At 47.9% G+C, this 27,024-nt stretch overlaps 1 protein-coding gene across 1 annotated transcript; it reads left to right on the top strand.

Moving 5' to 3' along the window:
• The first annotated feature begins 3,601 nt into the window (after nt 1-3,601).
• On the top strand, nt 3,602-26,209 carry LOC142925651 (fructosamine-3-kinase-like). Its single transcript, XM_076068874.1, has 6 exons — nt 3,602-3,619; nt 7,974-8,121; nt 19,957-20,048; nt 23,158-23,280; nt 24,138-24,295; nt 25,049-26,209. Exons 1-6 carry the CDS (start codon nt 3,602-3,604, stop codon nt 25,065-25,067), a joined length of 558 nt encoding a protein of 185 aa, XP_075924989.1. The 3' UTR covers nt 25,068-26,209.
• The last annotated feature ends 815 nt before the right edge of the window (nt 26,210-27,024 follow it).

Raw genomic sequence — 27,024 nt, 5'->3', positions numbered from 1 at the left:
CGCTTGGAGCTGTGCAGAGAAAATCCACAAATGAATCATGACTTAGACTTGCTTAAGGAATGACCAGAAACAAATTCTATTCAGAAATAAATAAATAAATATACGTTCCCCAAGTGTAATGGCATTGTGAGTTCCGGTAGTGCGCTCATGGAAGGTTCCAGAAAGGATCGGGAAGAGGATCAAATAAGCAAGGGATAGAAGGGGGCTTGGGGTGCTGCCTGAACGTAGTGATTCCCTAATGTGTGAATTGAGCCGACTCCGAGCATGGCCCCAGCCACACTCAGGATTCCCAGGAGCTGAGCCAAGCCACGGCTGAGCCACTCATGTATCTTTAAAAGCAGCTGAGCGGCTCAAGCCTGGGCCAAACCACGGCTGAGCTAGAGCTGAGCCTGAGTTTTAGAGACTGAGCCACAGCTGAGTCGTGACTGAATGTGGCTCTCACAGAGCAAGACATTATAACGTGGAATATCATGGGACCTCCTTTGCCAGTACCAAAATATCAGAATATATTTTCTCCTTTTTTCTAGCAAGAAAACAGGTGTTAAGATGTTAAAACACCAAACTGAAACCTTTTACAAGGAATCATTACTGCATTAACCACAATACTTGTGGTCAGAATGCAAACAAAAAACATACTCTGATAATATATGCATTGTCTTTGAAACTGATTGGTCCACACCAGAAACAGCTTTCTTTTGAGCCTCGTCTCAAAAACGGTGTTAGACCAGGGACGCCAAAAGGCGTACAGCACAAAGACAAGCGTTATCAGAGTAATGAGAGCTCGGGGTGAATGGCTACATCATGGGACCTCCTTTGGGAGTATATTTTGGTACTGGCAAAGGAGGTCCCATGATGTAGCTGCTGTAGCGCAGAACGCACACGTTATAACACGGAACACGCCCGTTATGACATGGGACAACTCCATTACAGTGTGGAACATGCCTTTTATAGCGTGGAACGTGCCCATGATAACGTGGAAGGCTCCCATTATAACGCGGACCGCACCCATTATAATCCGGAATGCTTCTGTTCTAATGCAGGAAAGCGCCCATTATAACGTGGAATGTGCCCGCTATAAAATTGCACGGCTGAGCGGTATGACACAGTAGGCGGAATGCGGAATGATCACGGGACGTGACAGCATGCCCTCCGTTATTGGTCTCTTCACATCACTGTGTGCGTGTATTATATCTTGCAAAACTTTATCGTTACATTATATATGGGGATATTATGTTTGCTTAATGTGCTTTCCCTTAACGTGGCACTTTTCAGGAATGCCTCTACTAGGTAAAATGAAGACTTAATGTAATGTAAGCGTGAACTGATCCAGAACAGGGGGAGAACATACAAACTCCACACAGGAGGGCACCCGAGTCAGGAGTCGAACCGGGGACCCTCTACGTGAGGCACGACTTGTCACCACCTCATCACACGGCCGCCCACAGCACTGGACGTAACAACATCATCCTTGTGACGACAGCACTCTGAATTCTTACCTCAATGGTGATACCAAGATCTTCACGGCCACCAGGGTGTTCATCTTGTGGTCAAGGCACCGGATCACCTGGCCTTGACCTCCGCGCCCAATCTTCTTCAGCACCTCATAGCGGTAGTGAAGGTGCTCATGGTGGACCTGCACAAAATGACACAAATTTAGACTGACTATATTTTGAAAATCACAACATGTGAGCATTATTTTACGAAATAATTGCTTTTTTAAGTGTTTGGTTTTCTTAAATCTGTAATTGTGGAATGCTCTGATGTCTGCTGGCCGAGTCACCCTAAAAAAAGCTCTTTAGCTCAATGGGCTTAACTTGGGAAATAAACTTCTGATTGTGAAGTGTGTGGGAGAGTGCACGTGTGCTTTCTCTGGTTGGTTGCTGCTTAAATTGCAATGACAAGAAGCCACGAACCCCGCGACCGCTGCGCCCTGTGACCGCCCCCACGGCGGGGGCTTTGTGGCGAGTCTCACCGGAATGTAATGATGTTCGTGGTCGTCGTATCCATCGTTGTTGTGTCCCCGGGATCTGTTGCTGAGCGCAAAGTACCATACTTTCTGTATGGCGACAAGCTCCAGCTTCTCCCGGTGGGTCATTTGTGGGCCAAAGAGAGCCAGGATTGCTGCAGGCAAGAGAATAACAACAGCTGTCGGTGATCTTTCGTTTACGCAGCACAGCCTCAAAAAGTCTCAAGATTCCTTTTCAGGAGGTTCCTGCAGATGATTTACAGAGAATGGGGGTGACGCTGCTGCCATTACGTCTGCTGTGTGATCCCAATTTGAGGAATTTGCAGGGGATTTGGATGTTTTGGCCAATACCAGTTATGTCCGTATGTTAAACCGTGCTTCGGCAGCCCTGCTAATCAGAAGTGAGGGGGAAAGACAACAAACTAACAAGTTCGCAAAAAATATTGATTTAAAAGTGCATCGCTCCAGTGGCTGCCTAATGTCAGAAGAGCATTCCAGATGACTGCAGAAGCACATCTGAAAGCGTGCCATGCAGTGACCATCTTTGTTTGATGTCCAGCTATATGCAGCTCTGAGGACATCTTAGGTTGCTTGGGTTTGACAACAGGGTTAATGAATTAGATAAATATAACACAGATATGCCATGAAGGATTTTATGAAATAAGAATAGCTTTTACCCTTTCTGGCACAAAAACAGGTGTTAATATGTTCAAACACCAAATAGCTACCTTTTGCAAGGCATCAAGTCTACATTTACCACACGTACTTGTGGAAAAATATGCAAACAAACATGCTCTGATAATATATGGGCATTGTCTTTGAAACTGACTGGCCCGCACCAGAGACAGCCTTCTTTATGACCTTGTCTCGTCGGTGTTAGACCAGAGAACGGCAAAAGTCGAACGGTACATCACCCATGCAACATGGCCACCATGAAGTCCCCCCATGCATCATGGTCACTGTGACGTCCCCCTTGAAACATGACCATCGTGATGTCCCACCATTCAGCGTGGCCATCTTGACGTCACTCATTTCTGTTCTTACCTTGTGGCGATTTGCTGCGGATGGAGCCGGTGCGTGCTGAGGACAGCGCACTCCACGTGGTGCAAGACTCGCCATTACTCCGAGCCTCTCCAGCTCGGCTGATCTACACACACAAAGACGAAGGTCCACCACATGGGCTTGATTAAGATGTTGGAGCAAGTGCAGTGGGCGAGCACTGAGCCAGCATCTCTGACATCCTGGGCTCCACATTCAGGAGGGTCCTGCCGAGATGTTGCCAGTTCTCAGCGTTGGGATATTTGGCCAATATCAGTTGCCAAGCTTGGATTTACAATGAAAGACGTGTGGATTTCGAGGTCACAGGGAGGTCAATGGGATCGTTCAAACTGTTAAGAGGAGTGAGTGGGACTCGGGCCGGACGAGCCATGGCTAGGAGGGACAACAATGGCTCACGGTCAAGAATAATAACTGAGCGACAACCAAGGAACAGAACACATCAGAGAGGAGAGGCGCCAGAGAGATGGTGCGACGAAATCGGCGCTTGGCGGATTATTCCATCACAGGATGTGAGGGGTAGTAGGGTCTCAGGGAGGGAGGCGTTCATCCATCAGTGGATAGATAACAGCGCTGTGGATGCTCACGCATAGACGGGCACGTACACCAACAGGATCTCAGAGAGACACTCTGATAGACGCGCACACACTTAGGCGGGCAAGGAGAAGCACACCCAGGTATACAGGTGACAGGTAGGCATACGCAGAGGGGAGAACACACGTCCACCCATACTTCACCACACGAGTCAAGGAGCCACATGTACCTCCATAGTTGCAACTTGCAGACGAGGGTGCTCAGAGCTCACTGTGTCTCTCGCGCGGTCCGGGTCTCTGCGTGGAGAGCGGGAGACAGAGGTGAGGGACACGCAGAGTTGAAGGGGCGTGACACACCCACGTCTAAACGCACGTCACGTCACAATGCGGACTCTCATCATCAACACGGACTCACATCCTCACCAGTCACCCACAATACGAAAAACACAAAAAACAACAACTGCCATTCGCCACTAAGTAGCGGTGATGTGACCACGGCGCCTGTGCCAGGCCAGGTGCACTTTGAGACCACGTGAAGTGCCGAAGGCTCACTGACAGGCGGTCGCAGGTCAGACCCAGGTGCCATGAGTTGTCTGACTGAGATGACTGTGCCAACTTGCTGCCTTTTAGATGCCCGGCTCAAAGGTTGTTGTCGTGAGCGTTGCTCCTCTGTTCGGACACCACTACTAACACTACTCCTAACACCACCAACACCACCACTACGAACACCAGCACTACGAACACCACTACTACGAACACCACTACTAACACCACAATTAACACCACGAACAAAGACAACGATCCCCCGTTTAGCCTTAACAGACTGTTGGGGCAAGTGCTGTCCGCGAGCACCTATGAAGGCCGGCACGGCACACGAGGGGGTGGGTGGCCAACACCACGCCCGGCCGCCTTTGTCTCCCCAGTGGCAATGTTTGCACCTCGCACCAGGTACTTATTTAAGGCTGAGTCGATCTAGGGTGAGGCCCAGGACCAGTTCAGATAATCATCACCAATGTTGGCCGTGAGCGGGAATCAAACCCAGGTCGCCAGGTTCTTAGCGCAGCGCGCTAACCGCTACACTACCCCACTAACACCATCACTAACACCACTACTAACACCACCACCAATAATACCACCACCACTAACACCACCACTAAGACCACCACGAACACCACTACCAGCACCAATAATAGCACCATCACTAACACCACCACGACTAAGACCAGCAACAAAAATTCCACCATCACTAACACCAACAACAACAACAACCGACATTCACCACTAAGTGGCGGTGATGTCACCACGACGCTTGTGCCAGGCCATGTGCACCTTGAGGCCACGTGAAGTATCGAACGCCCGCCTGCTGGCAGGAGATCACAGGGCAGACCCAGGTGCCACAGGTCGACTGACTGAGATGACTGGCTGATGCACCACCTGTGCCCCTTACTGTGCCAACTTGCTGTGCTTTAGCCATCCGGCGCTCTGCTCGTTGTTGCGAGCGTCGTTCCTGCGCTCTCCGTTGTTGTTGGAGGGCGACTGCCTCCAACTGCCCAGTAGCGTCCTTCACGAGCCTCTTCCACAGAGGCCGATCTTGACACAGCTGGTACCAGTTATCGGCAAGTCCACTCAGCTCCACATCCTGCTGTACCACATCACTCCATCTCTTCTCTAGCCCGTGCCGCGTCCGTTCAGCCCCCTCAATCCGGCCGAATAAAAGCTGCTTGCGCATGCGGTGATTGGGCATGCGGGCTACATGGTCCAGCCAACGCAGCCTTGCCTGCTGGAGCTCACTGATGGGGCTTTGTCCAGATCTTTCGAGGATTTGTGAGCTCCTCACACAATCCAGCATGGGTAAACCCAGGATTGATCGGAGGCAGGCCAGCCTCAACGTTTCTAACTGGCAAAGATGTTCCATTAGGGGGGTCCACGTTTCACAAGCGTAGAGAAGGGAGGGAATGACTGCGGCTGAGAAGACCCGAAGCTTCGTGTGGAGCGACAGACCAGGTAGCTTCCACACAGCGTTACGCAACTGCTGAAAAGATAATGCCGCTCGACTGATTCGGAGTGAGACCTCTGCTGTTAAACCGGAGACGGTCATGAGCACACTGCCCAGGTATGGGAAACTTTCCACTCTCTCCACAACTGCCCCATCACCGATTGGGAGTTGTGGGGGTGGAGTGCCCGATGGTACAAAATACCCAGGCAGGTGCTTCGTTTTGGTGGGGCTGATGGTAAGGCCCCACCTCTTAGTGGCACACTCCAGTTTTAGCAGCAGCGCCTCCAACTCCTCCTCTGAGTGAGCCGCAATTATCACGTCATCGGCATACATAACGTGGTTGACCAATAGGGAGCCATCCCTTGACGGCATCCGGGCATTGATCAGCCTCCCACTGTATCTGTACCAGATGGAAATTCCTCCGGTACAGCTACTGAAGGCCTCACGAACTACGTGGTCGAAATAGATATTAAATAATGTTGGAGCCAGAGGACATCCCTGTCGCACCCCAAGGTGAACAGGGAATGGCTCCGACTCCCGGCAATGTAGTTTTACCCGGGTCCGCTCACCATAATGAAGGTCCTTAAAGATCGTCAGCAGCGGGTCAGGGACTCCGAAAGCACGAAGAACCCAGAGCCCAGGCCTACTGATGGTGTCATAGGCCTTTACCAGGTCAATAAAGCAGAGATGTAGGTCTTGTTGGAATTCCCTACACCTCTGCTTTAGCAAACGGACAGAAAATATGGCATCTGTGCAGGACCACCCTTTCCTGAAACCACATTGGGGCTCCGCAAGCCTCTCCTCAGCATGCCTGGTAAGGCAGTGTTGAATAATCCTTGCCAGGACCTTTCCCGGCACACTGAGGAGTGAGATGCCCCTGTAGTTGTTACAGTCTGTGCGGTCTCCCTTCTTAAAGATGGGGACCACCATGGTATCCAATCACCTCACTTACACCACCATCACTAATACCACCAACACCAACACCACCATCACTAACACCAGTAACACCACCACTATCACCACTACTAACAACCACAATCACTAACACCACCATCACTAACACAACTAACACCACCACCATCACGAGCACCCCCACCACTAATACCACCAACATTAACACCAACACTCCTCCCCCTGCCAGTATGGGACACCAAAGACAAAGATCCCCGTAGAGACTTAACAGGCTGTAGGGGCAAGTGCTGTTAGCCAGCAGTACGTATGAAGGCCGGCACGACACACGAGGGGGTTGGATTGCCAGCACCACGCCCGGCCGCCTTTGTCTCCCCAGTGGCGATCTTTACACACCACACCAGGTACTCATTCGAGGTTGAGTCAACCTAGGGGAGGCCCAGCACCGGTTCAGATAATCGTTACTGCTGTTGGCCTTTAGAGGGAATCCAACTCGGGGTCGCCGGGTTCATAGCGCGGCGCGCTGTCAGCTCTACGACCGTTCCACACACACACAGACTCACACAGAGACTCGCACACATACAGACTCACACACACAGAGACTCACACAGACTCACACACACACAGACTCACACAGAGACTCACACACACACACAGAGACCCACACACACACACACAGAGACTCACACATACAGAGAGTCACACACACACAGACTCACACATACAGAGACTCACACAGAGAGTCATACACACACAGAGAGTCTCACACACACACACAGACTCACACAGAAACTCACACACATACAGAGAGTCACACACACAGATTCACACACACAGACTCACACAGAGAGACTCACACACACACAGACTCACACAGAGAGACACACACACAGAGAGTCACACACACACAGACTCATATAGAAAGCCTCACACACACACAGACTCACACAGAGAGACTCACACCACCACCGCCACCACTCACCCACAGCTCGGTTCCACTCCTGCTCTGGGGTCGGTCCGCGTCTCTCTAACGGCCAAACTGCCAGTGGGAAGCACGTGGCGCGAGGCGCGGGGGTGGTCCAAGGTAACCACGCCCCCGTGACGTCAGAGCCATGAGCTCCTCCCCCTCACACCTGAGCTCCTCCCCCCCTGCCCCCCCTCGCGACCACGCCCCATGGTCCGCCATTTCTCTCCCCCTCGCTACCCCCCTGCCCCTCCTGCCCCTCCTCGTGACCCCCCTTCCCCCCCCGCCCCTCCACATTCGCAACCCCCCATGCCCCTCACAACCCCCCATGCCCCCTCACAACCCCCCATGCCCCTCACAACCCCCCATGCCCCCTCACAACCCCCCATGCCCCCTCACAACCCCCCATGCCCCCCCTTTTTCTCCACCTAACGAACCCCCTCTATGCTCCCCCTCACCCCCCCCTTGCCCCCCCTGCCCCACCCCCTCGCGACCCGCCCCCTCACCCCCCATGCCCCGCCCCCCTCCCCCGCTGCTACTTCCGCTTAGGCCGGGGCCGAGTGGAGGCGGCGCGCGCTGTGGATTGTGGGTGGCGAGCGGCTGATTTGGATTCCCGCTCACGGCCACCGTCAGTGGCTCGCGAAAGCTTCTGAAGCGGCGGCTCGCTGGGCCTCCTCTACGTCGACTCAGCCTGAAGGTGAGAACCTCGCGCGGTGTGTCCACATCAGCAGTGGCGGCAGTGGGGGGAGACAAAGGAGGCGCCTGGCCCACAGCCGTCACGTTCTGCTGAGTTCGCGGCGCTGCTTCAAGCAGAGCTCGGCCCTGCTGCTGCTGTTGAGAGGCACTCCCAGAGGGCCGTGTGGCTGATGGGAATTATAGTTGTGGTTAAATTATAGTTGTGGTTACAGTTGTTGGTCGTGGTTATTGTTGTGTGGTTGTTATTGTGGTGGTTGTGCAGGTGGTGGCACACGAGTTAACCTATAGCACCAGGGTCTAGCCCTCCTCTTGTACCTAGCCAGGCAGAGCAGTCAACCCATGGCACCTGAGTCTGGCCCGTGGCCTCCTCCTGCACTTAGCCTGGCACAGCCGTCAAACCTTGGCACCTGAGTTATTGTGGGGACATCACCGCCACGTAGTGGTGAATGGTGACTGTTGATGTGTGTGGGCTTGTGTGTGAGTATGATGGTGAATGCGTGAGTATGATGGTGAGTATCATGGTGAGTGTATCATGGTTAGTTAGTAATACTGAGTGTGAGTTTGACTAATTCTCCTCCCTCTCGCTGTCTCTGCTTTCCCCCCTAACTACCTCGCCTGGTGTACAGGAGGTTGTGGGTTCGACCCTGATGCCTGCTGTATATTTGGAGTTTGCGTGTCTCTGTCTCTCCCCGTGGTCGTGTGGACTTTTTCTCCGGGTCCTCCGGTTTTTCCCTCCACATTTAGAAACATTCGTTTAAAGTTTTGACTTAAAACTTTAGTGACTGTGATGATGAGCCACTTCGTTGAGCTATCATTGGTGCCAAGTCGCTTCTGAAAAAGAGATGTTTAGCTCAGTGGACCTTAGTCTAGTTTTCTCTCTCCTTCCCGAGCACAAGAACAAGCAGGAGCAGGGGTAGGAGCATTCTCCACTTAGTGGTGGTGACGACACCACGGCGCTTGTGCCAGGATATGTGCACCACAGATATCCATCACATAGAGACCCATAGAGTCATCACACATAGACCTATACACTCACCACGCACATACCCTCAGACTTGCACAGAGAACCATAGACTCACCACAGAGACCCATAGAGTCATCAGACAGAGAACCACAGACTCAGACAGATCCACAGACTCGCACAGAGCCCTATAGACTCACCAAACAGAGACATAGACTCACCAAACAGAGACATAGACTCACCAGACAGATACCCATAGACTCAATCGTACCCATACTCACACAGAGACCCATAGACTCACCACAGAGACCCATAGACTCACCACAGAGACCCATAGACACATCAGACAGAGACGCATAGACTCACCCCACAAAGACGCAGAGACTCACCCCACAGAGACCCATAGACTCAGAGAGAGACCCATAGACTCACCAAACAGACCCATAGACTCACCACATAGAGACCCATAGAGTCATACAAAAACGCATAGACTCATCACACAGAGAACCACCGAATCAAACAGACTCGCACAGAGCCCTATAGACTCATAAAACAGAGACACATAAACTCACCACACAGAGACCCACGGACTCTCACAGAGACCCATAGACTCACCACACACAGATCCATCGACTCACAGAGAGACCCAAGGGCTCGCGTGTGTGGTTATTTAGTTGAAGGTGGAGGGGGATTACCAGCCCCTTGCACCCATCCAGAACTCCCTGTTGCCACTGTGTGGCTGCGAGGCGACGTGAGGTTTACAGCTGGTCAGGTTTGGCGCCCCCCCCCCCCCCCCCCCAAAATGGCATTTCTCACAACCACCGCCGCGTTATCGACCGTCGCCATTCGCCAATAAGTGACAGTGACGTCACCACGGCGCCTGTGCCAGGCCAGGTGCACTTTGAAGCCACGTGACGTGTCGAAGGCTTGCTGACCAGAGATCCTGGAACAGACCCAGGTGCCATGGGTTGGCTGACTGAGATGACTGGCAGATGCACCACCTGTACCCCGTACTGTGCCAAATTGCTGCATATTTATCATCCGGTGTTCCGCTCGTTGTTGTGAGCGTCACTCCTCCGTTGGTGGAGGGCGACTGTCTCCAACTGCCCAGTAGAAGCGTCCTTCACGAGCCTCTCCCGCAGAGGCCGATCCCGACACCGCTGGTACCAGTCGTCGGCAAAGCCCACTCAGCTCCACATCCTCCCGTACCGCATCAGTCCACCTCCACTCCAGCCCATGGCGTGCCCGCCCATCCCCCTCCATCCACCCACATACTCACCTACTGGCTTACTGACGCACTCACCCACTCATATCTGCTCACGCACCCACACATTACATTTTAAATGCAGGCCACGCAAAGCATCGTGATCAGTTTACACCAAAATCTACTCTCAACCACTTAAACCACATATTCGTGAATGATGCGCACCCTAATCTGCCACTACGGTTGTGTGCAGGGTGTTGTGATGTCACGTAGTACAACGTTTCTCCTGGTCCCCCCCTCCTCCGTTATAACACGCCGTCTATCTATGGCCTCGTCGCATTGGCCTTCATGGACGAGTGGTGATGGTGAAAGATGATCAGCGGTGGACACTGAATTACTGGGGCCCCATTTAACGTTCAGGTGACACGGGACACGGTACGTGAAGAACCTTTTAACTGTCCTGTAAGCAGACTCCTCTGCGTGGGATATTTAACACCTCTTAATGCACAGACAACAGCCAACTCAGCCTCGCCTGCCGGAGGAGCTCACTGATGATCGGACAGTGTCCAGATCTCTCAAGCATCTGTGAGCTACTCGCACACAAAGATCCCCCGTGTAGCCTTTAACAGACTGTTGGGGCAAGTGCTTTATAACATCATCAAAGGGGCGCTGCAATATGATGCAATCAAAATCACCGATCAGAGATTTTCCTATATATTGTCTTTGTTGATCGTGAATCGAGACTAATTGTATTGATTCCTCTCAATCGATCCGGCAGTAAGCTCAAAATGTCCGATTTTATCTGCAATATTCTGCGTTTCACAGATCATACAAAGCAACGGTATTGATGCCGATTTGTATGAGTGGGTGGGTGGCAGGGTGAGTGGGTTTGTGAGTGGGTGAGTGAGTGTGTGGGTGGCTTTAGTAGTTGAGCGGGTGGGTGAGTCAGATAATGAGGCGCCGCAGTGGCGAGATGTTAACTCCCTCGCCCAGAATACAGGATGTAATCAATTCGATCCCGACCCTGAAGCCTGTATATTTGGAGTTTTCATCTTCTTCCGTGGTCGCGTCGATTTTTTTGATTCCTTGGGGTTTGTTTTACACGTAGGCTTTCGCGACCAATATCCATAATAGAGGGTTTTTTTTTGGGTTAGATCGCGTAAATATATAAATGTGTCGTTAAAAAACCCACCACCACCCGACACAGCCAACTAGTAAGGGTTGTCACGTAATCAGAACATTCCAATTTGTAACTAGTACAGCACACCGGTGTGTTGGAGAGTCAAGCCACAACATTTACAATCTGAGTACAACTTTTCGCCAGTAATTACAACTAGCTTCATCAGGCGACAGCCAGATTTGTGGAGAAGTTAGTCTGTTTCGTTCCTTATAAAGAGGCATAGATGTGGTGACCACACTTTGGTGCTCTTGATGCAAAGTGGGGAGGGGGGGAGAGATTAATGAGTCAACATACATTATGCATGCGCATTATGTGAACCCTTTGCGCTTGTCCTTCTGGTCCATTGTGTGCATTAAGTTAGCCGGGTTTTCCCTCCGTATTTCAAATCAACATGCGTTTAAAGGATTTGAATGCAATAAATGTTTACATGATAAGCCACTTCGTCGACCTATTATTTGTAACCAGGTCACTTGATATACCTCTGTGGACCTTACCTGGTAAAATAAAATTTTTTTGTTTAGTTTCAGTTTATTGGATGGTTGAGTGGGTAGGTGGGATTTTGAGTGCGTGGGTGGGTCAGTTGGAGATTGAGTGGGTGTCAGGGTGAGTGGGTGGGTAAATTGGTGAGTGAGTGAGTGTGTTTGAGATCCAGTGGGTGGTTTTGTGAGTGGGTGGGTGAGTAGGTGGCTGAGTCGGAGAGTGGAGTGCCATAGTGGCGAGATGTTAACTGCCTCGTCTTTTATAAACGAGGTCATGGGTTCGATCCCGACCCTGACGTCTGTATATTTAGAGTGAGTGGGTGTGTAGGTGGGTGCATAGGTAAGTTCTTGAGTGAGTGGCTTGGTGTGTTGATGAGTCAGTGGGTTAGTGAGTGAGTGGGTTTGTGAGTGGGTGAGTGAGTGTGTGGGTGGCTTTAGTAGTTGAGTTGGTGGGTGAGTCAGATAATGAGGCGCCACAGTGGCGAGATGTTAACTCCCTCGCCTGGTATATTGGAGTTCGTAGGTTCCCCCCAACCCTAAAGCCTGTATACATTTGGAGTTTGTATCTTCTCCCCATGGTCGGTTGGAATTTTCTCCGGGTTCTCCGGGTTGTCCCTCCGTATTTAGAAACATGCATTTATAGAACTTGGCTGCTATAACGTTCTACGTGAAAAGCCACTTCATTGAGCTGTTATTTGTGGGCAGATTGCTTCTGATAAAGATTTATATAGCTGTGGGCCTTACCTGGAAAAAAACTCGTTTTAGTTCAGTGTTTTTTTATGATTGGCTGGGTGCGTGGGTGAGTGGGTTGGTGTGTGGGTGGGTGGATGAGTGGATGGGTGAGTAGCTGGATGCATGAGCGTGAGTTAGAGATTGAGAGAGTGGCTTGGTGAGTGTGTGAGTGGCTCGGTGGTTGAGTTTGTGGGTGGTTGAGTAAGCTGGTTGAGTAAGTGGCTGGTTGAGTTAGTAGGTGGTTGAGTTCATGTGTTGTTGAGTTAATGGGTGGGTATTTGAGTGGGTGGGTGTGTGGGTTCATGGATGGGAGAGTCGGAGAATGGAGCGCCATTGTGGTGAGATGCGAACCACTTCACCTGGAAAACAGGAGGTTGTGGTTTCGATCTCGACCCTTCTGCCTGTATATTTGGAGTTTGCACGTTCTCCCCTTGGTCGCATGGATTTTTCTCCATGTCCTCCGGGTTTTCCCTCTGCATATAAAATCAACATGCATTTATAGGATTTGGCTGCAATAAATGTCCGCGTGATAAGCCACTTCGTTGGCCTATCATTTGTAACCAGGTCACTACTGAAAGCGATGTACAGTATATAGCTCTGTGACCCTTACCTGGTAAAATAAAATTAGTTTAGTTTATTGGCTGGGTTGGTGAATGGGTAGGTGGGTTGTTGTGTGCTTGGGTTGGTGGGTTAGAGATTGAGTAGTTGTCAGGGTTGAGTGGGTTTGTTATGAGTGGGTGGGTGAGTGGGTGGCTACGTCAGATAGTGGAGTGCCATTGTGGCGAGATGTTAACTTCCTCGTATTTTATGCAGGAGGTTGTGAGTTCAATCCCGACCCTGACGCCTGGAAATTTGGAGTGTGCATGTTGTTCCTGTGGTCGCGTGACATTTAATCAGAGTTCTCCGGGTTGTCCTGCTGCATTTAGACACATGCATTTATATAATTTAGCTTCTACGTGAAAAGCCACTTCATTGAACTGTTATTTGTGGTCACGTGGCTTCTGAAAAATATCTATTTTGCTGTGGGCCTGACCTGGTAAAATAAAAAAAAATATTTAAAATTTAGTTTAGTGTGTGGATAATTGGGTGGGTGGGTGAGTGGGCAAGTGCATGGGTGAGTGCCTGGGTGGTTTTATGGGTACTGAGTGGCTGGGTGAGTCAGTGCCTGGATGCATGTGACGGTGGGTGTTTAAGTGAGTGGGTGACTGTGTGGGTTAGTGGGTGGGAGAGTCATATAGTGGGGGGCCACAGTGGCGATATGTTAACTACCTCGCCTCGTATACAGAAGGTTGTGGGTTCGATCCTGACCCTAATGCCTGTATATTTCCCTCCACATTTAGAAACATGTATTTAGAGGAGTTGGTTGCTATAAATGTATACATGATAAGCCACTTTTTTGAGCTATAATTTTTGGCGATGGTGCTTCTGAAAACAATATTTATAGCTCAGTGGGCCTTACCTGGTAAAATAAACCTGGTTGAGTTAGTGGGTGGTTGAGTTAATGAGTAGTTTAATTATTGGGTGGCTTTATTATTGTTTGGTTAAGTGATGGGTGGGTGGATGATTAGTTATTTGGGTAGTGGGTGATTTGATGAGTCGGTGAGTGGCTGAGGGAGTGGGAGGTGGTTGGGTGAGTGTGTGGGTTAGAAATGGAGTGGGTGGCAGGGTGAGTGAGTAGGTGAGTGGCTGGGTAATTAGGTGAGTGGCTCGGTAAATAATTGAGCAGCTGGGCGAGTAGGTGAGTGTATGGGTGAGTGTGGGTGGGTATGTGGTTGGGTGAATGAGTGTGTGGGAAGGAGGTTAGGTGGGTAGTGGGTGGGCTATACATTGAGTGAGTGCGTTAGTGACTGGGTGAGTGAGTGGGCAGGTAGGTGGGTGAGTGGGTGGGTTAGCGATTGAGTGGCTCGGTGAGTGAGTGCTGGGTCGGTGAGTGGGTGAGTAGGTGAGTGTGTGGGTGTTAGTGGGTGGGTGATTGATGGGGTGGGTGTGTGAGTGAGGAGATGGGTGGGTGGGTTGGTGAGTCCATGAGGGAGTAAGTGGGTGGTTGGGCGAGTGCATAAGTGAGTGGGTCAGTGAGTGGGTGTGTGGGTGTGTGTAGATTAGTTTGGTATGAGATTGAGTGGGATGCTGGGTGAGTGGTTGAGAAGATAGGTGGGCAAGTTAATGAGTGAGTGGGTGGGTGAGCGGAGGGTTGAGTGACGGGTTGGGTGAGTGAGTGAATGGGTGAGTGATGGCTGGGTGGGTAATTTAACATTGGAAGTTGAGTGGGTAAGTTAGCGTGTAAGTGAGTGGATGGTTGAGTCAGAGAGTGAGGCGCCAAGGTGGTGAGATGTTCACTATTTTGCCTAGTATACAGGAGGTGGTGGATTCGATCCCGACCCTGTCGCCTGTATATTTGGAGTTTGTAAGTTCTCACCCGTGGTCGCCTGGATTTTGTTCTAGATCCTCAGGGTTTTCCCTCTGCATTTAGAAGCAACATGCGTTTAGAGGATTTGGCTGCAATAAATGTATCTGTGATAAGCCACTCGTATATCTATCATTTGTAGCCAGGTCTGTTCTGAAAAGGATCTATATAGCTCAATGGGCCTTGCCTGGTGAAATAAAAAGTAAATTTCGGTTTAAAGCTTTCATGACTGCAAGGATTCATCTTCTTGGTGCTTTCGGTAAAGTCACGTAGAATGGGAATAAAAGAATAAAATAAAATAAGACAATAAAATTCTCACGACGTTTTGGCCACAACACAAGTGGCCTTCTTCAAGTGAAGAGACAGGTCTGTGCGGAAGACAGAGCTTGAATGAACGCTGACATGCAAGGACCGCGTCTATTAAGCTGTGTGGGCGGAGTTAAAATATGAATTTGCATGTTACCAGCATCACCTCCGGAGAGGAGGAGGGAGGGGGCTGGGAACACAGGCAGAGAGGAAACAAGAAAAGGGGCAAGTGCAACAGCCAAGGTGCGCTGTTGTGTCCTGAGTTGCCTTACGACTATGCTGTAAACTGGACTACTATATAATACAATATTATACCTTCCAATCTAAACTACATGGTATAACATCATATCATAGACAGATTCCACTTTTGAATTATACAATGCGTTACTTTACACTACCCTATACTTTAGATTATAAACTATTAGACTTGTGATATTACACTATGTCTTATTCTATGAACCCAACTATATACCACACTGATGTATATTCATTATGCAATTACGATGCTATATATTGCCTTATGAGTTATGTTAAACATTACAATGTTATACTATTGATTATTATACTACATGTTGTAAACCATACCATTGACCGTGGTGTGAGAAGTATTAAGAGGCAGTGCCAGTGAAAGGGCTGCGGTCTGAAAATCACCATAAAATACAATCAATTAAGAACCGAAATGGTTTAAAACATCTTTCCAATGGTTACTAAGCCAGAATCCATCTTCTAGGTTGAAATTGTCTCTGTGCTTGTATATGTGGATGGCCTCATGAACGAATCTCTCATGGTAGCCGGTTGGCTTGCAAAGAACCTCCGTCTTGGAGAAGTCAATGTCATGTTAGCCCACTGAATTATAACAGTGATCTGCCACGGCAGAGGAGTTCCTCCTACCGTGTTTCAAGTCTGCTTTATGTTCGCGGATGGGGTCCGATATATGTCGTATGGTTTCTCCAATGTAGCTGCTACCACAGTTGCACTTTAGTTTGTAAACGCCCGGGTACTGTATGTCTGGAACCACATCCTTTACAGATATAACCAGATCACGGATTTTTTTTGTACTGTGTTGAATCGGACCTGGATCTTGTGTTCATTCAGGATTTTGGAGATATTTTTGTGACCCCCGCAATGTACAGTGAGGGAAAAAAAGTATTTGATCCTCTGCTGATTTTGTACGTTTGCCCACTGACAAAGAAATGATCAGTCTATAATTTTAATGTTCTTTGGTTCTTTCGGTAAAGTCACGTAGAATGATAATAAAATAATAAATTGATAAAATAAAATAACACAATAATATCAATAATATCAATTTATTATTTTATTATCATTCTACGTGACTTTACCGAAAGAACCAAAGAAGATGAATCATTGCAGTCACGAAAGCTTTAAATCGAAATATAATTTTAATGGTCGGTTTATTTGTGGTGAAGGTTGTTTTGAAAACGAGCTATGTAGCTCATTGGGCCTCACCTGGTAAAATAAACATAATTTAGTGTGTAGGTGAGTGAGCGGTGTGTGAGTGAGTGCATACGTGTGTAGGTGAGTGGGCGGTGGGTGAGTGAGATATTGGGTTAGATATATAGTAGTGGGTGGCTTGCTGAGTGGGTGAGTGGCTCGGTGGTTAAGTTAGTGGGTGGTTGAGGTAGTGGGTGGTTTAATTAATAGGTGATTTAGTTTGTGAGTGGTTGGATTATTGGGTGGTTTACTGATGGGTGGGTGAATAATTCCGTGGTAATGGGTGAGTAGATGAGTGGGCGGGTGGTTGGGTGAGTGGGGGATTAGAAATTGAGTGGATTGCAGGGTAAGTGGATGTGTAAGCGGGGTGGGTAAGTAGGTGAGTGGCTGAGGGAGTGGGCAGCTGGTTGGGTGAGTGGGTGGGTTAGAAATTGAGTGGGTGGCAGGGTCAGTTGATGTGTAAGTACTGGGTGAGAAGGTGAGTGGCTCATTGAGTAAGTGAGTGGATGGGCGAGTAGGTGAGTGGATGGATGAGGGAGTGAGTGGGTGAGTGAATTAGTGGGTGGGTGAGTGGATGTTTGGGTGGGTGGATGAGTGAGTGAGTGTGTGGGTGAGTGAGTGAGTGTGTGGGTAGGTGGTTAGGTGGTTAGCGTGTGGGTTAGAAGTTGAGTGGGTTAGTACCTGAGTGAGTGATTCGGCGGGTGGGTTGGTGAGTTCGTTGTTGGATGAGTGGGTGAGTATTAGTGGGTAGGTATGTAGGTGAGTGATTGACTGTGTGGGTGGGTGAGTGAGTGAAGAGATGGGTAGGTGGGTTGGTTTGTGGGTGCGTGAGTGCATAAATGGGTAGGTGAGTGAGTTAGTGGGTATGAGATTGCGTGGGTGGCTGGGTGAGTGGTTGATAATTAATTTTGATGAGTTAGTGGGTGGGTGAGTCGGTGAGTGAGTGGTTGGGTTAGCATATGGGTAAGTGAGCAAGTGGTTGGGTGAGTGTGTGGGGTAGTGGGTGATTGAATAAGTGGGTGAGTGAGGGGCTGGGTGGTTGGCTTGGGTAGTGAGATTGTGGGTGGGTAAGTGAGTGGGTGAATGGGTGTATTGGTCGGTGAGTGTGTGAGTAAGTTAGTCGGCACGTGATTGAGCGGGTGGCTGGCTGAGTGCGGGAGAAGATGGGTGGGTGAGTTAGTGGGTAGGTGAGTTGGTGCGTGGTTGGGTGAGTGAGGGGGTGGTTGGGTGAATGGGGGAGTGACTGGTGGGTGGGTAAGTTAATGTGGGAGGTTGAGTGGGTGAGTTAGTGTGTAATTGGGTGAGTGGGTCAGAGAGAGGGGTGCCACTATGGTGAGAGATTAACTACCTCACTGAGTATACAGGAAATCGTGTATTCGATTCTGACCCTGCTGCCTGTATATTATGAGGTTTAATGTTTTGCCTGTGGCCTTCTGGTTTTTTCTCCGGGTCCTCCAGATTTATCCCTCCGCATTTAGAGTCAAGATTTGTTTAGAAGATTTGGCTGCACTAAATGTCAGCGTGATCAGCCACTTCGTTCACGTATCAGTTGTAACCAGATCACTTCTAAAATGTTTTATATAGCTCTGTGGGGCTTACCTGGTAAAATACAAAATAGTTTAGTTGTAGTTTATTGGATGGGTGATTGGGTAGGTGGGTAGTTCGGTGCGTGGGTGGGTTAGAGGTTGAGAAGGTGGCAGGATGAGTGGGTGGGTGAGTAGATAAGTGGCTGGTGAGCAGGTGGGTGAGTGAGTGCATGAGTTATAGATTAAGTGGGTGGATGGGTCAGTGTGTGATTTGGGGCATGAATAGGTGAGTGGGTGGGTTAGTGGAGTGTTGAGTGAGTGGGTCGTTGAGGTAGTGAGTGGGGGGTATGCAGGTGGGTTCGTAGGTAAGTGGTTAAGTGAGTGGCTGGGTGTGTTGATGAGTGAGTGGGTTTCGCGATTGAGTGGGTGCCAGGGTGATTGGGTTCATGAGTGCGTGGCTGGGTGTTTGAGTGGGTGGGTGGGAGGCTGAGTCAGAGTGGAGCGCCAGGGTAGCGGAATGTTAACTCCCTCGCCATTTGTATAGGACATCGTGGGTTCGATCCCGATCGTGACGCCTGTATATTTGGAGTTTGCATGTTCTCCCTGTGGTTGCATGGATTTTTCTCTGGGACCTCCGAGTTTTTCATGCATATTTAGAAATATACATTTAGAGGCTTTGGCTGCTATAAATGTCCACGTGATAAGCCACTTCTTTGAGCTATCATTTGTTTGCCACGTCGTTTCCGACAAGGATCTGTATAGCTCAGTGGGCCTTCCCTGGTGATTTTTAAATAATTCAATTGTAGTTGAACTATTTTAAGTGAATAGGTGGATGAGTGGGTCGGTGGGTTGGTGAGTGGCTGGTTTAGTAAGTGAGAGGTTGGATGAGTGGGTGGGTGGTTGAGTTGTTGGTTTAGAAATTTAGTATGTGGCAGGGTGAGTGCGTGGGTGGGTGGTTGAGTTGTTGGTTTAGAGATTCAGTACGTGGCAGGGTGAGTCAGTGGGTGGGTGGCTTTACGAGTGGGTGGGTGGGTGGATAAGTCAGAGAATGGGGCGCCATGGTGGCTAGGAGATGTTAACTACCTCGCCTGGTATATTGAACTTCGTAGGTTCGATCCCGACCTTGACGCCTGCTGTATATTTGAAGTTTGCATGTTTTCCCCGTGGTCGTGCAGGTTTTTCTCCAGTTTCTCCAGTTTTTCCCTGCACATTTAGAAACATGAGTATTTTGAGCATTTGGCTGCTATAAATTTCCATGTGATAAGCCACTTCGTTAGGCTATCATTTGTGGCCAGGTCGGTTCTGAAAAATAGCTCTGGTAAAATAAAAAATGGTTTCATTTATAGTCTACATAGGATTGACTTCCCAGGAAGTAACACTCATTGTATAAACCCCAGAAGAATATTGTTTTGAGTCACCCAAACCAGAATGTGAACTGATATATTCGTATTTTCAAGCGAGGTTCTCGGCCACAGACCACCTGGACAAATATGATGTAGTTTAGTTTGCATATGAATTATTACTTGGGGTTTGTTGACATGATAAAGTTAATGTTTTCTTTGACATGTCTATTGTGTTGTACACTCTGACAGGGGCTCAGGCTTGTTGGGGCAGCATCTGGCTGAAATGCACCTTCACAACAGGAAGATTGGAGAGAGGCTTCACAAGGAAGAGAAAACTATCGGTATTGAATCATGAAAATGTAAAACATGTGGAAAACTAGGCCCACCGATCCAACCCTAGCATCATGTCAACTATGTATTATGTTGACATTCCTTCGCACTGAGAGTAGGCATGCTAATCGGATCTAATGAATATGTGTAAACAGGCGATTTGTGTGTAAACAAACACACATTTCATACAGCTGTTTATTAATCGTAAAAATCAAGCGATTGAGCTAGTGAATGAGATAGACACATGCTGTCATTATTTCATACATGAACACAACTAGCCAGCCAGCAGTCATGCTTTTCCACACCTAATCACATTCATCTCTTTGTTTTAGCCATCTTTGTGATGAAGGGAACTGTATTGTTCATGTGTGTGCAATGTACTTTTCAGAATATGAATTATGTTGGGTAATATATGAATTATGGCTATTAAAAGTATCTGTATTTAAGTCCATCAGGGCAAACTCTTCTGCAAAGGAGACTTAGAGCATTCAACATTGCGTCCCTTTATATTTTTGCTAATCGCAATATTTTTCGATTTAAAGCTTTCGTGACTGCAGGGATTCATATGCTTGGTTCTTTCGGTAAAGTCACGTGGAAGGGAAATAATAAAATAATACAAATAAAACATTATATAATAAAATTTTCACGAAGTTTCGACCACAACGCAAGCAGACGTCCTCAGATGAAGAAACAGAGCTGTCGGAAAGACAGCGTCTTAATGAACACTGGGCAGTGAACACTGGGCAGTGTTCATTAAGACGCTGTCTTTCCGACAGCTCTGTTTCTTCACCTAAGGACGGCTGCTTGCGTTGTGGCCGAAATGTCGTGAGAATTTTATTATATTATGTTTTATTTGTATTATTTCCCTTCTACGTGACTTTGCCGAAAGAACCAAGAATATAATCGCAATATGTTCAGGAGATAAATGTCAAGGTCTGCTAGCCAAAAGAAGGCTTTAGGAGAGAGTTCATGTAGTTTTGCTATTCATTCATTAAAGGGCAATAGAGTAAATGCTAAAATAAATGTTTCCAGCTAATTTTTTTATATACGCTAGATTTACAAGTCTATAATGTACAGAAAATACCATGGTTGGCCAGACCATCGCTCGGCATCTGCATGTGGCTCCTGGGCAGTTCAAGTGTGGCTCTGCAGAGGCGCTGCTAATTTGTAACTCTTCAATTTAACTTTATATGAAGTGAGAACAATCTGGTATCGGAGGCAGGCCATGAGTACTCCCAGGGCACTGAGATTTCTAAACTCAAAATTCCACAGCCAGTCAACACGAGTCAACTTCTGTATGGCTAATCTTTATCTCTTGTGGCTCCCGTGGCCATCTAAAGATTATGGTATGCTGCTGGTAGGGTCAGGAAAGTTGGTCACCCTTGGTATATGCGTTGATGATTTTGTGCAATGTTCAGCTGCTCCGTCATGACAGGGGTCCCAGTCAGTTTGAGACTGCTAAATTAAGGTTCTCATGTGCTTTACAGATTTTGATACAAATTTCAGTCTTGAATTTCTCCCAACAGGTATGGACCCTGGGCAGGAGGATGTAGAGTATGTGGGTTTCATACGGCTATATGCTGTGGTTACATCCCACATGTGATCTCCGCTTTAAAGTCATGAAACTGGTTGTAGCCCATTTAAATTTTAATATACCCGTTTAACACGTAGGCTTTCGCGGCCAATATCCATAATATCGGTTTTTTTGGGTTGGATCGTTGAAATATAAATTTGTCGTTATACCCGCCACCGACACAGCCAATTCGTAAGGTTTTTGTCACATAAACAGAACATTCCAATTCGTGAAGGGCTCACAAGTGACGTCATCACATCTATCCCTCCAAGGAATGAAACAGGAGGATTTCTCTACGAATTTGGCTGTCCACCTAATGATGATAGTTGTAAATACTGGCGAAACGTCATACTCAGATTGTAAATGTTGTGGATTTTCTCTCCAACACTTCGGTTTGCTGTACTAGTAGCGGATTGGCATGTTCCGTTTACGTGACAACCTTACAAATTGGCTGTTAGGTGGTGGTAGGTTTAACGGCTCATTTATTTTTATGCGATCTAACCCAGAAAAAAGCATATTATAGATTTAATATACCCTTTTGTTGAAGGACAGCCTGGGTGACCAAAGTTTTATAGGAGCGGCAATAATGTTTACTTGATTAAATTAGTTTTATCATGGAGCGGTAAAATCAGCTGTTGTTCAGATGTCAGTCTAATTAGTATTACATCGTAGAAATATGAGAGTCCTTTGTGTAATAGTCTATTAACCACTGATGATGGTAACATTGGTTTAAGGTTACATTTTAAGAACTAGATTGACGTACATTTTTTCTTGCATAAGTACACAAATTTATAAAACAGTATATTTGATGAAAAAATGCATATATTTTCTTCAATTGCACAGAGTTGTACCTTTGATAACAGGGCACACAGTTACAACTGACATCACCAGATGTCACTCAAGTTCCCTCAGAGATCGATCTTGCATAACCAGTGTTCACGTAATCAGTTATGTTTTCGCTAATTACCAATTACACTCAGCCGGGTTTGACAGACTTGTATGAATGTATGTTGCACTTCCTTTCCACCGTACATAGCCAACCGTGCTAAACGGAGGTGCGGGAATTAAGCGCAGAACCTATCGTTAGGATCAATGCTGTTGTAATTTTTTATGAGGATATCAATTGGTGGCTAGAATGAGATGTTCAAAGACTACAGCATGATAATCGGTACATAACATGAGTGTCGAATTATGTCTTAAGAATTACCCAGCCATTTGTACATAAAATTCAACGTTTCTGGGTGACCGTGTTCTTCATTGCAAGGCCCGCGGGCCGGTGGCAGTCCCTGGTGTCCTTTTTACTGCGACCCCTGACGTGCAGTCCCCGACAATACACACAAGTGAAAACACCCCATCATGCTGTCAAACCCCCCAATGGTTTCAAATGTGAGATGGCTCTTTCACTGATAATGTCTTATTCGCGAAAGTGGCCCGCCTCCGAAAATGAGTGAATATCACTGTTTTAGGTCAAGGATTGGCCAAATAAAGTAGGTATTATTTGCTTATGTTTTTAAATGTCTGTAATAAAACTATATTTATGCCACCAGCTGAATGAGTGGCAGGAGGACTGGGTGACATTCTTCTCACGGCAGCGACTGCAGCTTCAGCTGGACATGATAGAGAAGGACTACAGTGAACGGGAAACCCGCGAGCTCAGGTCTCGGCTTCAGGTTCGTAAGCCGTTTCACTCTCGCCCTTAACCCTTTCCTGTTCCGAGACGACTGCTCATTTCAGGATGGGTCTCGTTCACCACCGAATCTCGGAACGCGCAAGTGGTTCAGCGGTAATTTTTTTTAGAGAGGCATAGCGCCGTTGTTTTTAAAGACATTGTACTCGCCGCAGAGCACCGTAGCGACAGGACAGCACTCTATTATAGCTGGTACCAAACTGTGCTACACACCTTCCCGCACGGCCTTGTGGGATCCTCGGTACCGATAAAGTTATTTAATATTTACTTCCTATTACGTTCCGATGACGTACACGAGATTCAGCGGTGAACGGGATGCACCCCGCAACTTGCAGTCATCTCGGAGCAGGAAAGAGTTAATACATGCAGCAGTGTAGCTCATCATGTGCACAGCCATATGGGAAACCCATTTGATCGCAGTGGGTTTTCGAGGTGACTTTAAAGGTAAAGTGGTGTTTCACACGCAGGCTTTCGCGACCAATATTATTCATGATAAAGTTTTTTTTGGCTTAGATAGCGTAAGTGTAAATGCGTCGTACACCCACATCCACCCAACACAGCCCATTAGTAATGTTTCTGACATGAACAGAACGTGCCATTTATGTTATTGCTCGGCACTCTGGTGTGTTAGAGAGGAAACGCAGAACATTTTCAAACGAGTACGACCTTTCGCTGGTGATTACACCCAGCATCATCAAGCAATTGCCAGAAGCGTTCTGGCTTCTGGCAATTGCCTAATGACAATTGGAGTGGGTGTACGACGCATGTAAATTTATGCGATCTAACTCTAAAAAAACGTTATCATGAATAAAGTGGTGTTGTTTTTTGCGTGGTGTGCAGCTTCGGTTGGGGGATTTTTTCCGGGACGTAGAGGTGGTTCCGGCACTGCTCCACGGTGACCTATGGACTGGGAACGCTGCAGAGATTAATGAAGGGCCCGTCATCTTTGACCCAGCCTCCTTCTATGGGCACTCGGAGTACGAGCTTGCCATCGCTGGGTAAGAAAAAACTACAAACAACCAAAACAATAGCAGCAACTGCCGTTCACTGCCCTGTCTGTGGCATGCAAGGTTCATTCGTATAACCTCAGTGTGGCAAGGGCTGGCTCACTAAATAAATAACAGAGACCAGGTAGAGTTGTGGTTGAGATGTCTACATGCTGAGGTCTCCACCCTCTCTATTTGCTAACTTACAAAGACTCATCCTTCCTTGCTAAGGCTTTTTGGGCAAATCCTGTTAAAGCTGATACGGTGCACAAAACAATAGTGGAACAATAAAACTCTTACTTATCCACGGCACTTGAGGATGCTTGAATGTTCCAGAAACACAGTTTGTCGAACAAGGAACCCCTGGTTCAGAGACAAGTTGCCACTGATGTGCTTTACCAGAAATCCAAGCTGAAGATAATTCATTACACGTCAAATGGAATTCAAACCCTCAGAGCTGGGATATGCTTCAGTGAACAAAAACACATTTGACATGATGTTTACTGTGCAGCCATTGGTGACCAAGTTGAGACCACAGCATTCCTGCCCTCAATTCGCAGGAACGTTTGTTGATAGATGGCTCACTGAATTTTGAATGGAGGACCTCAATGGCATTGGCTCGGTGCTCTGACATTGAAATTAACCTCGAGCCACTCAATTTCCTGCATTACGTTGAATTTGTGAAAATGTTGTTCATTGTTATGTTGTTCATGCTGGAACAACAGCATTGTAAGATTTTGAATGTTTGGTGTTGTTTGGGTACAGGATGTTCCAGGAGCTTTAGCTCCACGCTTCACTCATCCGACCACGCTCTCATCCCAAAGTCACAAGGCTTCGGCAAGAGCCAGAAGCTCCAGCAACTCTTCCACTACCTGAACCACTGGAATCACTTTGAGACAGGATACCGAGGGTCATCCATCTCCACCATGCGCAGTCTCCTCAAGTGAATGAACGGTGCAGGAAATCGTGGGCTATGGTGTATGACTATAAAAATTCTTATCGGCCATGATATACATGATATACATTGTTGAATAAAGGCCTTCCCTAAGCCACCACTAAATCTCACGAAACTAGTCCATTAAATGCTGTGCAATGCCCTAGGCATTCCACGTGAGTGTGACCGGTGGTCCCTTTGTTCCACATCCTGGCCGTGATCTCCACGTGAAAACTGGGTCAGTTAATGTCCGAATCAGAATCTTTAATTAGGCTGGACGAATCTGATGAGCTATGAAGCTCTTTTTTCACAGATGTCCAGTCGGGGCGAGTCAGAAAGTTACAACAACAAACAACAGTACAAACAGATGGGAGGGCAAAGTAAAGGAACGCGAAGCAAATTTTGACTTAACTTTCGTGACTGCAGGAATTTATATTCTTGGTTCTTTCGGTAAAGTCGCGTAAATAGAAAACAAAAAACAATAAAATAAAGACCGCTTGTGTTGCGATTGAAACGTCGTGGGTTTTTTGCTTTTATTATTTTACATTTATTTTTTATTTGTTCTTTTTTAAATTGAATGTTTTTATTTAATTTGAATTTTATTTCTTGTTTTCTATTTATGTGACTTTACCGAAAGAACCAAGAATATGAACGCTAAGCAAGTCATGAAATAAAAATAAATAAGAGTTCAAATTGCATTAGTGCATCAATTCCTGCCAAATTTTTTTATCACCAAATGCCATTTTGGGCTTGGCAGCATAACAAAAACAATCCCAGATGTTTGGCTAGTACCAGTTACAGTGTATGTGTTTGTTGTTGTTTTGCTATGGGAGTAAATCCATGCAGAGAAAGGGACCAGAATTAGGAAAGCGAAACCAGGCAGTCCTTCAGAAGATGCCATGCACGGGCGTGACCACTGCACCACCCTGACGCCCAAACAAATGTAATTCAAATAATCTACAATACTGGCAAATAAACCCTATTAGTATCAACCGAATGTCTGGACAATCTGACCCCCTCTACACAAGTAACAGTTGAGAGTCAACGCTGTGATGTTGTGCGATTGGTGCAAGCGGGGTGAGGTCAAGGTCGATGGCTGCTTCCAGCGGTGTCAAGATGAGCATTTTGAAGAGGCTCGCGAAGGATGATACTTGGCAGTTGGGTGCAGTCTCCCTCCATTAACAACAGAGGGCAGAGGAGCGACGCTCACAACAATTGGCTGAGCACTGGGCGTATACAACGCATGAAGTCGGCAGCAAATTTATCTCAGGGAGTTGACCCGCACACGACAACTGGGTCTGTCCCGCGTGTTCACGCTATAACGCGGTTGCCTTCATTTAGAGAACGCGCACCGCCATAAGGCGACTTGTGAGCGGTCGACGCCGAACTACTTTCTTGAGCTGCGCGGTTGAGCGAGACGAGACGGTAACGCGGCGGCGTCCCCTCAAGTTGTTTGTAACCCAATTCTGACTGCGCTTGGACATTCATTATGGGGGAAATAGTTTTCGCTTAGCGCGGCACTTTTCAGGAACGCATCTACTGCGTTAAACGAGGACTCGCCATACAGGTGCTGTGCACACTGTACTCGGAATCAAAATCTGTTTTGACCCTGGAGAAATCCGAAGTGCTATCAAGCTCTCACTCACAGGTGTCCAGTAAGAGGCGGTGGGGGGGTCACCAAGTGACACGCAGCTTGACCGTGGAGTAGACCGCGAGGACGCCAACGTCGCCTAGGCAACGCCGCCCCCCCCCCTCTGGCTCTGCCTGCCTCGCTCTGTGCACGTGAGGTGCCAACCACGTGACGCGG

The sequence above is a fragment of the Petromyzon marinus genome, chromosome 22 (assembly GCF_048934315.1).
Source record: "Petromyzon marinus isolate PM22_M1 ecotype Great Lakes invasive population chromosome 22, UKy_Petmar_22M1.pri1.0, whole genome shotgun sequence".
Lineage (NCBI taxonomy): Eukaryota > Metazoa > Chordata > Hyperoartia > Petromyzontiformes > Petromyzontidae > Petromyzon > Petromyzon marinus.
The sequence above is the reverse complement of the archived record's forward strand: the minus strand, read 5'-3'. Positions and strand labels throughout refer to the sequence as shown.

Bases quoted from the DNA above. Each gene is read 5' to 3' on its own strand.
- LOC142925651 (XM_076068874.1), top strand. The intron at 20,049-23,157 runs GTATTGAATCAT...TTATGCCACCAG, and splicing joins CAAGGAAGAGAAAACTATCG to CTGAATGAGTGGCAGGAGGA. The intron at 23,281-24,137 runs GTTCGTAAGCCG...CGTGGTGTGCAG, and splicing joins AGCTCAGGTCTCGGCTTCAG to CTTCGGTTGGGGGATTTTTT.